The 14490-nt window shown below is 44.4% G+C and overlaps 1 protein-coding gene across 6 annotated transcripts in view; it reads left to right on the plus strand.

Moving 5' to 3' along the window:
• Positions 1-14490, plus strand: part of UNK (unk zinc finger) — a 67488-nt gene that overhangs the window by 38526 nt on the left and 14472 nt on the right. For all 6 annotated transcript variants that reach the window (XM_048818170.2, XM_075119277.1, XM_075119278.1 and 3 more), the window contains 5 exons: positions 382-521; positions 2726-2773; positions 3553-3753; positions 13305-13373; positions 13960-14134. In XM_048818170.2, the coding sequence (XP_048674127.2) occupies positions 382-521; positions 2726-2773; positions 3553-3753; positions 13305-13373; positions 13960-14134 (633 nt within the window). The remainder of the gene's footprint in view (positions 1-381; positions 522-2725; positions 2774-3552; positions 3754-13304; positions 13374-13959; positions 14135-14490) is intronic.

Here is a 14490-nt window from a genome sequence, read left to right on the forward strand (position 1 = left end):
TCTCCCTTAGCTAATCTTAACAAATCAATCACCTGTGTGCGTAGCATGACCCAAACCCCTAGTTAGTTCAGGACATCCTGAATGTGTAGCATGTAATTCACTTAGTAAAAATACTATTGGAGGAAGAGGTATTACTGAGCTAGAGGCCAGCAGCTTGCAGAATTGGAGAAAGAGTAATAATAGAGGATAAGAAATACCCATTTTGCCTGATAGGATTTCTTGTTGCTTCTATACTGATTCAAAATAAGCATCCCTGAAACATTCCCTGTGGAGAGCTAGCAGCAGGAGAAGTATGTAGCTGCTGTTCTTCCCAAGCATCTTGTGATCCCTGGCCATTCATGTAACTTTGAGTGATGTTGCACGCCCTTTTATTTCTCGCAGAGCCTCCACTCGAAGATTTACAGCCATCTTCAGCTGTATCCAGCCCAACGCAAACAGGCCCTGTGATGTATATGCCATCAGCTGCTGGTGATTCTGTTCCAGTGAGCCCTTCCAGTCCACATGCCCCGGATCTTAGTAATGTATGTGACCCTGCTGGGAAGCATTTGTCTACATGTTGTGAACCTGCATTTCCCTGACCCTGTCTTCCAGAGGAGGAAAATTTCCCAAAGGATTTGAATATTGTTGGCTCTAGCTCAGTACTTCCCGCAAAGAGCTTGTTTGGGGTGGGACACAGGTGTTTGCCTTCCTCCTAGAAACCCACTCCATGCCTATAGCACTGCTCTGCTTTTCATTCTCTGAAAAGTTTCATTTTTAGCTCTGGGTTAAGGTATTTTTCAGGAAAGTGGAGAGTGGATTGCAGCAGTGCATCCAGCCTAACTCCTTTCTGATTGGAGATAAGTGTAGGGCTTCTGTTTCCATGTACAAGCCATGAGCCAGTATAATCTAGAGTACGAAACTGCAGTTTAGTTTGCTTATCCGTGAAATCTCAGAGAGGTTTAGCCTGTCCACAGTGTGTCTTGCATTATGGAATATCTGTGATTTACCAAGGGGTGTCCAAGCCCTGCTACATTTACTGGTTTATATAGTGCCCCAAAGTGTGCTAAGTACATTAGCTGTACATACAGGACGAAAAGTACCTGTCAAGAAAAGCTTACAATCAAAGTAGACAACATACAGACACGGGAGTGAATGGGGTGCAAGGCATCTTCTTTTCTTTCTGATTTTTTTCTCGTTTTTTTATCTTTGCCTATTTGCATTGAGCCACTTTGGAGCTTGCAGCGTTCCCAAACTGTTGATGAAGATTTTGAAGAGCTAGAATGGCATGGTCTTAAATCATGATTGCAAATTCTAAAGTGGTTTAGATGAGTTGAACTAATTTATTTTCTCTTAGTAAATACCATTGTGGAATAAAGTACAGACATTCTTTTATTTTCTGTGAAAGTGCCATCTGAATGCTGGGCAAGCCACAAGGAAATGTCTGTCCATCTGATGATCACTGAGATCTATTCTCTTTCTGGAGCCCTTCAGTCTTCAAAACTGAACCCTACCTAATCCATGAACACATACCAAAAAAGGAAACACATGGTCTTTTTGTCATTTCCTCAGTCATCAGGGCAGCTGCATGTACAGTGGAGTCGCATCTTACGCAGGGGTTAGGTTCTAAAGTCAGTGCGTAAAGCGAAAATCGCGTATAGTCAAAATTACCCTTGAAAATCCCTTAAATCGCAAACCGGAGTGCCGTAGGGTGGCCAGGAGCATTGTCTACGATCAGCAACACTTTAAAGTCCAGTCCTTTCTCTTTGAGGTACCGCTTGAGCTCCGGAATGAAACACTTGTGGAACCAATCCAGAAATAATGCTGCCCTCACCCAAGCCTTTTTATTTGATTGCCAGAACACAGGCAGGAGATTTTTGTTCTTGCCTTTTGGGGCACAGGGATTTGCAGCCCTGTAGAGCAAGCCCGGCTTTATTAAACGCCCAGCCGAATTGCCACAAAACAAGAGTCACACAGTCTTTAACTGCTTTGAAGCCAGGGGCTTGTCTTTCTGATTTCAAAGTGTAAGTGCGGTTGGGCATTTTTTCCCAGATGAGCCCAGTCTTGTCAGCATTAAAAACTTGTTCTGGAAGATAGCCCTTTTCTTCTATGATTTTCTTTAATTGTTCGGGGTAGGCTTTTGCTGCCTCTTCATTGGCAGATGGAGCTTCACCAGTAGTCTGCACATTTTTGAGGTTGAAGCAGGTCCTAAAACTGTTAAGCCAACCTTGGCTGGCTTTGAATTCCTTCTCATCAGAAGGCTCTCCCTCTTCGGCGGGAGGTTTCAACAGCGCTTAGAGACTGTCTACACTACCCGCTGGGGCGAGCAGCAATCGATCCAGCAGGGATCGATTTATCGTGTCTAGTCTAGATGCGATAAATCAACCCCCAAGCGATCTCCCCTCGACTCCTGTACTCCACCGCCACGAGAGGTGCAGGCAGAGTCAACGGGGGAGCAGCAACAGTCAACTCGCCGTAGTGACGACACCGCAGTGAGTAGATCTAAGTACGTCAACTTCAGTTCCGTTATTCACGTAGCTGAAGTGGCGTATCTTAGATCAATCCCCCACCCAAGCGTGTATAGTTGAATTTGCGTAAGTTAAATGCGCGTATGATGTGACTCACCTGTAGTCTGCAAACAAATATAGCTTTGCTGATGATAATTTTACATGAGTAATTAATCAAAGGAAAATACTTAGTGAAGTAACCAACCTCACATGGCATGTTCTGTTTTGTATTTGTACTGTAGGTGTGGAATAAACCAGGAACTCTGCCAACTAGCCCCACCTCCACCACAGTAAGTAGTGACTGCAGGGGAGGGAAAACAGCAGACAGCCTGTGTAAAAAATCAAAGGATTGTAGGACGCTCACAGCACTCCCTCTTTGGATCTCCAGCCCTCTCTATGCAGCATTTCAAACTTTGGGAGCAACAAGCATGTGCAAACATAGTTCTAAGTTGCAAAAGTAATCCTGTTTAAATGCATGATGCATAGTTGTGGCCTAAAGGAGAGAACCTGTTGCGGAGCCCTGTTTTAACACTGGTTGTCGATACTTTGGCCTTGTCTACACTAGGATTTTCAGGCCAGCAGGTGCAGCTCCACTAGTAGATGCTGTAGCATATATGCTGCTCCGGCAGGCTCAGGTGTTTTTACTACTGTCTAACAGGGTTAAAACACCGTTCATCCTCAGACTGCAGGCAGGATCCTAACCTGAATCACCCTGTAGCTTAAGGAAAATGAGAAGAGCTTTGATCAGGCCTGTGAACTCCAGGAGTTGCATGTGAGGCTGCAGAGGGGTTGAAGTGTCTCTAGAGCCTCAGGTACAAATCACTGTGCTAAATCCACCTCTCTGTTGCTGAGAAATTACAACAAAGAGACATTATATTTGTGAGATTTGCACACAAACAGTATTTTGTGCTCTCCCTACTGGCTGTCTAAATCTGTCTGTTTGTGCTGACCATCAATGAAGCTAATGCACAAACAAGGAAGTAAGAGAATCAGTGTCCTTAGGAATCATTTGCTGCTGACTGTTTGAACTCTCCTTTTTTATGACCCTTATGTTTTCTTCTCCCATTAGATGCTTTGTAGGAACAGCAGCCTCGGAAGTCCATCTAATATATGTGGGTCCCCTCCTGGTGCCATTGGGAAACAACACAGCTTGGAGAGCATTGGTTTTCCCACAGACTCAGTAACAGCAGCCAGCAGCTACAAGAAAGCACCAGGCTTTGAGCGGGAGGATCAGGTGGGGGCTGAGTATCTGAAGAGCTTCAAATGCCAGGTAAGAAGGGAGTGTTGGGTGGTGGAGAGCAATTGCCTGACTTAGTTTGGATTGAGTCTTCCATCTGTGGAACAAAAGTAACACACTGTTGCCACAGTGTTTGATTCCCAAATCTACTCTTCAACTCCCAACCTCTGTCAATCCATTCAATCTCACATCAACTCCTTGGTGTCCTGCTGCCACTGCAAACTCAGTCTGTCAAAAATTTAGCTTCTCTTCTTCACTTCAAGTCCTTCTCCACTTCTTTCCTTTTCTATTACCATTGGATAGCAACTTGATGTCATTTATATCGCCTCCTTCCATATCCAGGTTCTCTTCGGATGTAGACTATCCCAGAATTAATCTTTTCCTCTCTTGCTCTCCGCTGCTAAAATCCTTGTTCACATCTTGGTCACCTTGATCACTGCACCTTGATCTCTGCTATTGTCACCTTTCACTTCTCCAGTCTGTCTAAAACACCACTGCTAGTCCTCTTCCTCTCCCACTGCTCCAACCATATCACCTTTCTGGAATCTCTTCCCTGGCTTGCACATTAAATTGAGGCTCCTTGGTCTTCAAGTAGTGTCCATAGGAGTGCTACACATCAGAATGTGCATGAGCCTGTACACTCTTGATTGGAGAATTTTGTGAGCAGCATTCATGAGTCTGCACTTGCTCTCTAGATATCCATGTGGGTATCTGGGTCAAGAATAAAAAAAAAAAAAAGAAAAAAGAAAAGGAGTACTTGTGGCACCTTAGAGACTAACCAATTTATTTGAGCATGAGCTTTCGTGAGCTACAGCTCACTTCATCAGATGCATACCGTGGAAACTGTAGCAGACTTTATATATACACAGAGAATATGAAACAATACCTCCTCCCACCCCACTGTCCTGCTGGTAATAGCTTATCTAAAGTGATCATCAGGTGGGCCATTTCCAGCACAAATCCAGGTTTTCTCACCCTCCACCCCCCCACACAAATTCACTCTCCTGCTGGTGCTAACACGGCTGTTACTCTGAAATGGGTCAAGAATATGAGGCAGGGTGGACCCACTGTCATTACACTTCTTGCTGAACTGTGACTCGAGATGGAGCATCGCATTTTCCATTAGCTAGACACACAGCTTGCTAAGCTTCACTTAATTTTTTGGTATTTTATTTTTATAATTACTCATGTAAAATTATCGTCAGGATGGTGACGGCCCACCAGGAAAAGGTGGCAGCGGCAGCCATGGTGGTGAAGTTCGCGCCAGGAGCCTCTGTTGGTTCTTTCCATCTGTTCTTCTTTTTGTTCTTTGATACTTTCCCCACAAACTCTTTGTCTTTTAAGGACCCAAAAAGGGAGTAATGGGTGGAATGGCCTACTCCTCGTTATTTTGTCCACCAATTCAGCTTAATTTCAGACGTACCAGTTTTGGCTTGTTATCTTCCGTCTCTGCCTCTCCTGTTTTTACAAGCACAATTTCAACACAGTCATTGAATCATCTCAATCCGGCCTTTTTATTTAGATTAATTCAGTTATTCCGTCTCCCTTTCATACCTTTTCCCATCAACATTTGTTATTAAAAGTTATTTTAACATCTTACGAATTTTTATGTACTTTTTACAGTTGAGCTCCCAATTTGAGTAAATTTGTAGGCCCATTTGTCACAAGACTACTTACCCTCTGACTCCACCATCTTCAGCAGTGACTTGTCCTCTAGTACTGACACAGTCACCAGTCTCCCACAAATGTTTTGTGGGTACCGAGAGTAATTTCCCGCTGGTACTGACACATCCTCTGGTACCATCTCATCAGCCAATCAAGTATCAGCGCCTGGTACCAATGCAGTTACAGGACCCTTTCCAGACCCCAGTACTAACTCAGTCACTGGTAGCAGCACCACTTGCTCCTCTGATGGTCACTGAGAATGACACCTCATCCTATTCTGACGTGTCTATACAAGGTTCCTCCACCTTCCCATGCCACGTCTCTCCCTTGGGGTACACTCTAAGGAAGAAACTCTTGGCAGGAGATACAGCTGGCAGCCCTGGCAAAGAAAGCTATGGGGCCCTGCCCCTTTCCCTTACATCCCACCACAGTGGGCTTATTGGAACCCAGGGGCCCCTTTTGGCAACCAGTTCTACATGGTCATATCTCATAAAAGGACACACCAGGAGCAATAACCGTCTCCCTTGGATCCCGCTCTACAGGAGGCTCTTGCAGAGGAGCAAGAACCAGCTGAGGAAGAAGAAACACCATCTTCCCACAAATCCTCCTCCTCACCACGTGAGGCTGTCATGCCTCCCCCACCATCTTATGCCAATGGTTTAAAGGCATTTCAAGACCTTATGGAATGAATATCAGGAGGAGATACAGGAGCACAAACGGTCCCTGTTGGACATCCTTCAGGTACATCTCCTCAGGGCAAAATCACCTTCCCCATCAACAATGCTTTGCTGGCCCCAGGCTGTACAATTTGGCTACCATATTGCCTACATGTAAATGGGCTGACAAAAAATACTATCTCCCATCCAGAGGCTCAGGGTATTTTTTTTTCCCCAACGTACAACCAATTCTCTGGTTGTCATGGCTGTTAACAAACGAAACAGGCAACATCAGTCCTGCTCAAAGCCATCTGACAAGGAGTTGAAATGGCTGAACCTTCTGGACCATAAAAGCTACTCCTCAGCCTCTTTGCAGCTCAGAGTAACCAGTAACCGAGCCCTGTGACAAAATATGATTTTAGAAACCACTCAGTTTTTATCTTTTATTGAACACCTGCTTCAGGATCAGAGGGAACAATTTCAAGCCCTTATAACAGGCCAAACAGTTGCTAAGGTGTCTCTCCAGGCCTTGCTCGATGCCACCAATAAAGCTGCATGTTCCATGGCTACAGTAGTAGTCTTGCACTGCACTTCTTGGCTGAATTCCTCCAGCTTCCCCCAGGAGAAACAAAAGACTGTCAAGAGCCTTCCCATTGAGGGGCCCAAGTTGTTCAGCAATGCCATGGACAGGTTGCTCCATTCTCTTAAAGACCCCTTGGTGACACTGATCTCTGGGCATCTAAATGCCTGCAGCAGAAAGAAAATACAGTAGATCACAAATGGCTCATCACTCTCATCCCATCCACTACCAGCCCCCAAGACTGTCTGAAACACCTCCCCCTTCAGCCCCCCAGGAAGAAGTCCAGGTTCACTAAGAAAGGGCCATCCCCTACAGTGATGTCGCAGTCGGCAACATCCTCAGAACAACAATTTTGACCCTTTCCCTCCCTCCACTGCTATGGGGATTGTCTCTCCCATTTTCTACCTTTCTGGGAGCTCATCATCTCACACAGATGGATCCTGGAGGTGATTTCTACTGCCTGTTCCACCCAGTTCAGTTTCTTCCAGCCCCCCAACTCCCCTGTCCCATCCATCTTCAGGGACCCTTCTCATGGTGGTCTCATGAGGCCTCCTAACATAAGATCAAACCTGTTCTACCAGACTTTATCTGGAAAGGGTTTTATTCCTAGAACTTCCTGGTCCTGAGGAAAAACAGGGGATGGAGACTAATTCTTGACCTCAGGACTTCAAACATCTTCATCTGCTCTCAGTGTTTCAGAATGGTAACCCTATGAGTGATAATTCGCTCCCTGGATCTAGGAGATTGGTTTGTTCCCTCTACCTTTAGAACATTTATGTTAATATAGCCATGCACCCCTCACACAGACTTATCCTACGTTTCCTAGTGCACAAGGACCACTACCAGTATTGCATCCTACCCTTTGGCCTCTCCACTGCCCCAGGAATCTTTACCAAAGTCCTCTCAGCCATCACAGCCCATCTTCACCAGATGGAAATAATGATCTTTCCTACATGGATGATTGGCTCCTGAAAGGTCTCTCATTTCTTGAGATACAGACAGCAATCTCTGTTCCATTCACTGGACCTCCGCCTCAGTGCGGAAAAGTCTGTCCTCGCACCCACTCAATGGACTTCATTGGGGCCACTCTGGACTCCTCCACTGCCAGAGTATACTTACCTAAGAACAAATTTGCCACAATGTCCAGCCTCATTTCAACAATACAACAGAGCCTGCAAACCACAGCAAGGGATTGCCTGCAACTTCTGGCCCATATGAAAGCCTGTACATTTGTGACACCCTTAGCAAGACCACACTTTCAGTGTCTTCAAGCCTGGAGGAGAACCATCTACAGCCCCAACAAGCAGTCTATCCAAGCGTGGGTCTGTACCTTGGTGGGTCCTCAATTCTCTAAATTTGGTGTAAGGATCCACAAAAGGTGTATGTGCGGTCAATCTACCTCTGTAGCCCTACTGAAAAACATACCTATCTCAGACATCTGCAGGGCAGCCACCTGGTCTTCAGTGCACATGTTTTCCCAGCATTACTCTCTCATGCCTGCTTCCAGAACCGATGCGGCTTTCAGTAATGCTTTCTACAAACTGAATCCACCTCTTCAGCACCCTCCTCTCTGACTGAGGTATTTTTCGGGAATTTCCTGCCATGAAGTACCCATAGGGACACTACTCAAAGAAGAAGGAGAGGTTACTTGCCTTGTATGGTAACTGGAGTTCTTCGAGAAGTGTATCCCTGTGGGTGCTCCAGTATCCGCCATCTTTCCCCTCTGCCTCAGAGTCCTTTCGCTGGGCATTCATGGCTGAGAAGGAACTGGAGTGATGGCGAGTCCGTCCCCTTTATATCCTCATACTGGAGCACAAGGATATCTAGGGTGCAGGCATGGACCTGCAGATACTGCCAACCAAAAATTCCCATCAAGAGTTTGCAGGTACGCACATATCTTGATGTGGAGCATCCACAAGGACAAGCATCTCAAAGAACATCAGTTACTGCATAGGGTAAATAACTTCTTCTCACTTGCCCCACATAATCTCATCCTGACCTACAACTCAACTGTCATTCCTCTTGCATAACTGCTCCCTTTGTCTCTTTCCATTCTCAGTTTAAAGCCTTCATCATACTGCTTCCTAAGCTTAGAACAATCTCCTGTTTCTTGTCTGCCATGTGCCACCTTTTCCACCTTCAGGTCCAATTTTTCCATCAGTTTCCTTCCTTGGTGTTACCGTTAATTTCTCTGCATTTTCCCTTCCGAAACTGATGACTCATCTGTGTCCGGGACAGAGATGGTGGCTTCGTCTTTATTTTGTAAAGTGATGTTCTGTAAATTGCTGTTGCTGATGTTATTGCTTGCACAATAAGTAGATTTTTGTTAGGGTTTGAAGAAGACATATTCGCAGACATCTTTTCATGAGGGCTGGTCTCTAGCAACCTGAGATATGGTTGTACATTACTGAAAGCAGGGGTGCCCAGAAAATCTGCCTTTAATCTGAACACATTTAGGCCCTGTCTACATTACATTGAAGAAATTAGCATTAAGCCTAAAAAGCACTGTCTACGTTGTACTTCTGTTACAATACAAACAATTGAAATCCCCAGCTTAGACAAGGTCTTGAAAAAATGACATGATTTAGAAGTCATTAATGCCATTTGTGCCCACATGCTTTTTTTTACAGCTGAGTGAAAGAGCCATGTTTCCATCCTGCAAGGAGGCTAGACTTGACAACTCTTTGGTTTAGTTAAAATGATTTAGTTGTGGAATGGACAGCGTTTAAGCCCTATTGATTTAAACCATTTTCAAAAACAGTTCTGGTGTTTGTTTAACATGGGCATGGCTTAAGAAACCGGGAATTGCAAATCTATGTAACGTGTCTTTGGGATCAAAGTTCAGAGCTGGCTGTGACTCCACCACATCTCCCTGCTAAGTACAGCAGCTTGTAGCAGTTGTTTAAAAACAAAAGAAAAGCCCCATGCTCATTCTCCATTGCAAGTGCTGCAGAAAAGGAGTAACTGGGCAGCTCCAAGACTGAAGGCCAAGAGAACCCCAGTCTCCTGTCAACAGAGACCAGGCCCGAGGGAGACCCTGCTTTGGAGAAAACATGGGCAAAGAGCCCAACCTGAGGGAGGAAGGGGGAGAGAATATAAATATGACACTTAAAAGGGCCCTGTCTCGAGATGAGTGTGTGTGAGTGAGTCCCAGTCTGCACTATGAACACATTGTGTTCTGGCACTATGCTCTGACATAGTGTGGCATTGCTTATGTGCACGCAGCCAAGTTGTATAGTAACCATGTGACTGAACTGTGCTAAAGCCCTGTAAAGAAAAGTCTACAATATTCAAATGGAGGTGCCCAAAATTAGGCACCCAAATCCCTGTTTAGGCATCTAATAAATAAAAGTGGTCTGATTTTCAAGAGGTGCTGAGAGTCCACAGTTCACATTGACTTCAGTGGGTCCTGCAGGTTCTCAGCACTTTTGAAAATCAGGCCAGGAATTAGACACCCAACTTTAGGCGCTCGTATTTGAACATTTTGGTCAGAGGCTTTTGCCTAGTTCTGTAACCTGAGTATGATGTAGACTTCATAGTGATAGTATTTAAATGAGCCATCTCATTCCTCTCTCTTGGAGGTGAATGGAGGGGAAGTTGTACATTTGCTGTTATTGTTGTTTGGTTGACGATAGTTTTTGGCAAGGGTGAGCTAACAGAGCAGTAATAATATAATATAATAATAATAACAACACTTAACACCTACATAACTCTTCATCTTTAAAGTGATTTTCAGACATCAGCCTATGTTTAGCTAACAGCAAAGGATTGAGAATGTTCTTCTCAAAAAAACGAAAGATGGATTCTTACATTTTCCCCCCCAAATGAAAATGTACAGTTGGCAGAAAACTACGCAAAGACCCAAAATTGTAGGATCTATCTTCTGCCATTTTCTGCTGTCATTGTGCTACTCTGAACGGATCTGGGCCGTCCATATTAAAGTTCACATTGGTGAACCAGGCTTTCAGTTGAATGCATGAGTAGTATGTCATCCAAAACACACGCCCAGTAAAACATGATGGTTGCTTAGCATGCATGCTAAAGCGACCACAATACAAGTAAAAGAATCTGAATGTAGCTGGATAAATGGTACTTGGTTTTAAAAAAAGAAAGGCAGCAGATTTAGCCAAGAGACCTGAATATCTGGCCTGGCTTCCTAAGCAAGTAACACAAGTAACTTTTCATTACGGAGTTTTCATGCAGATTGTGACACAAGACTGGAAAAGCTGTGCCAATTAAACTCCTTTTAGTATTGATCCTCTTCCACCCCTTCACGTGCAGTGAGGATGGAGTGTGATGTACAGCTCGGTCTCGGAGTCACAACTCTTGGGTTCTGTGCATGACTCTGCTACTGCGTATCTCTGGGTCCTTTTGGCAAGTTGCTTAACCTCTTCATGCTCTAGTTTACCTAGGTATAAGATGGGCATGATAATACTTACCACCCAGTGGGGTTGTGCAGCTTACTTTATTAGTGTTTGTAAAGGCCTTTAAGCATGCTGCATAGCAGATTTCTTCTGGGCTGTATGTAGCTTGTTCTGTGTTTCATCCATAATTTACACCACTCTGTCCTCCCCCACAATTCAACAGAGCAAGGTATAGATAGAATTTCAATCTCCACTTCTAATTTTTCTACCTGTTTTGGTTAGTTTTGTACTCTCTAATGTTATTCAGGAGTACAGGCGTTTCTTTACTACTGTACCTGGGCATAAAGGAGAAAAATGTCAAGTTTTAACTGGTGTTGCACCAAATTCAGAGTTGCAGACATTGGGGCTGGCCCTGAAATGTATTAAAAACCTTCAGTGAGGCTTAGCTGCAACGTTGCCAGGTATGTTGGCAAGAATCCTCCCAGCAAGGGTGGGAAAAACAATGGGCACTGATTCTGTTTGTATGTGTGCGTCTCTGTCTCTCTCCACTCTAACTGCTGAGTCCTGCTTATGTCACATTTTGCGTTCAGATGAGTGTCAGCAAGGAAGAGATGCACTGGGTAATCGAGCAGGCTTGTTATCAAACACATGCAGATACACTAACATAACACAGCATCAATTGCACACAAAGAAAGACAAGCCTGAGATCAGTTCAGTTGTGACTGCCACATACACACGGTGCACTATTTAGGGAGAGCAGTACAGAAAGATCTTTGAGTCCATATCTCACCTGCCTGTTCACTAGACCGTGGCCCGTAGTGGGCAGATTAAAGAGAGAAAATGAATCAATTAGGTAAAACAAGAGAGGAATTCTATGCTCGACTGCTGGTCTTTCTCCTCTTTATTCATTCTGGTTACAGTGACCATCCTCAGCAGTCAATCATTCATCATTTTCTTAACAACTTTTTTTTGTCTAACTCTCCACCCCATCTTTCCCTCACCCCGAAAGGGTGATCCAAAAAGTTGAGGCAGATCATGGCAGGCAAGTTCTTCATTTTGTGTGATACTGTTGTGCATCATGCCTGAATCTCCCCTTCTCCCTACTCTCTTAGATCTGTTTACTCTCTGTACTCTCAATAAAATGAGGAGCAGCCCTTTTTATGTCTGGAATGTGTTTCTCTAAATCACAAGGATCCTGCCCAGTAAATAAAACAAACAGAGCAGATCCTGGGCACCTTTTCACAGCCTCAGGGTGTGTAATTGATCCCATGTTTGCCTTCTATCACAGATACAGCAGGATAACTGCAGCCAAACCTCCATAATAAACTATTATGCAATGACATGCTCATGAGGGAAGTTTCTTCCTGACCCCAGTTATTGTAGTTGGTGGTTGGCTAATAATGTCCTGAAGCAAGAGGCTTCAAATCACTTGTAATTTTTTTATCCGAGCTAGTGGAACTGTGGATATATTTTTTTCCATATAGATATCCACTCTGTTTTGGAATCCCACTAAGCTCTTGGCTCAGTGGCATCTATTATGGCATTGAGTTCCACAGGTTAAAAAAAATGATTTCCTTGAGTCTATTTTTTGGTTGCTTTTTAATTTCGTTACATTTGCCTTTATTGTTTTTGTTAATGGGAAATGAAAGTAAGAGAGTCTGGCTGATCTCTACCCCATCTTTTTTACATCCCTTTGTAGTAGTAGTAGTAGTAATAATCCCTAGCTCTTTTCATCAGTAGATCTCAAAGCGTTCCACAAAGGAGCTCAGTATCATTATCCCCATTTTGCAGATGGGGAAATTGATGTCACTTCTTTTCCCTTTCCTTTTTAAACTAAGCAATCCTGATTGGGACCTTGTCTGGAGAAGTAGAAGAATAAACAGTAAAGTATGTTGTCAAAAATAAATAATTCCAAAAGCAAATAAAAATGTAATGTGCTTCCTACCAATTCTCCCTCTTTTTATTGGAGAATGGCAGATACTATGGGCAATGGAAAGGAATCCACACTTGGTCTCATATTCTTAAGAAGTTCTTAATGTTAATGAAAGGGAATTCAGTTAAATGCAAACATAATTGCAATAGATCCATAAATAAATGAGCAGAATGTCCGTGTATTGAGAGGGCGAGCGATTTGTGGGGGTTCTCCATTTGTTAAGCACCCAGCCCCACTTTTTGGATTCTAAAGCATCCAGGACAGCCTAATAGAAGGGGTGGGGGCTGTGCATGTTCCTCATGGCCTCTCCAAAAGCCGCCAGTCAGCCATTTCCAATTTAGCTGTTAATCCCCCTGCTTATCTTTTGTTCCATTTATTTACTGCAGCAGGCGAAAATAAAATCCCATTCACTGGAATACAGGAGCCAGGAGCAGCCTCTATTACAGCCCAAACAGGTACAGTAATGCCAACAGAGCTCTGAGACCTTGCTTGGAGCTCACCCCACCTCAAATGAGAACGCTAGCCAGATCTGTGGAGCCAAATGAATCAGCAGGAAGCCAATGACAGGCCAGACAGAGTCAGGGCACTCTAGGTCAGAAATGACCTTTTGAGAAGAAGGGCCCTCCAGTGGTTTCTGGAGACTTGTGTGTGAAGGCCAAGGCCTGTGTGAGTTCAGGCTAGATTCACAGTTCTGGACTGTGGCAGAGAGAGGGTCCCTGTCAGTTTCCAGGAAATGTGTTTGCTGAGTGAATGACCTAGATCCCTGATTGTATACTACCTGTGGCTCATGTGAGTTCGTTTCAGTGAGGCCTGAAGGATCTTTGTAAGGCTAAAAAGAAACAAACTTGTAGAAATGAAACACAAACAGTTAATCTCTCCCTCTTTCCCCGCCCCACCACTGGTGGCAGTAACCATCTGTCTGAATGGAAGCAGCAAAGAACACGTTCACCAATGAGCCTTGGCTGATGCCATATCGCTGCATGTTATTGAAGTGATTTTTTTGTGGATGTTTAATTTCTTACCTCCCCCTTCTTGTTTCAGGACATACTGGGGATTCTTCCAGTGGGGAGCCCTTTGACTTCCAGCATCTCCTCCAGTATCACCTCCAGTCTGGCAGCAACACCACCAAGTCCCGCTGGCACCAGCAGCATCCCAGGCATGAATGCCAATGCCCTTCCTTTCTACCCTACCAGCGACACAGTGGAGTCTGTTATAGGTAACACTGCTTGTTTATTTACACTGAGTGGAGCCCTCAGGAGGGGCTCTTCAGGCATGAGAATTGGAATAACATGTTGCAGCCATGAGTTTGAAGGATGTTACAGTGCGCTCTAGTTTCTTATCCCACACTTCCCTGCGATTCTAGGGTTTCTATGACTATGGCTCGGCAGATCTTTTCTGCAGGTCATTATGGATGACATTCACCCCTGCACAGAGGATCAGCACAAGGGCTATGCACTCCTTATGTGCGACTTGAACCTTCAAAATAGTGCTTAAGAGAGGTTTGATGGTACATAGATCGTAAGCTGGCCCTCTGCGCAGGGGTGATTTTCACTCTATATGAATAACATCTGG

This window comes from Caretta caretta, chromosome 14 (genome assembly GCF_965140235.1).
Source record: "Caretta caretta isolate rCarCar2 chromosome 14, rCarCar1.hap1, whole genome shotgun sequence".
In the NCBI taxonomy this organism is placed as follows: domain Eukaryota; kingdom Metazoa; phylum Chordata; order Testudines; family Cheloniidae; genus Caretta; species Caretta caretta.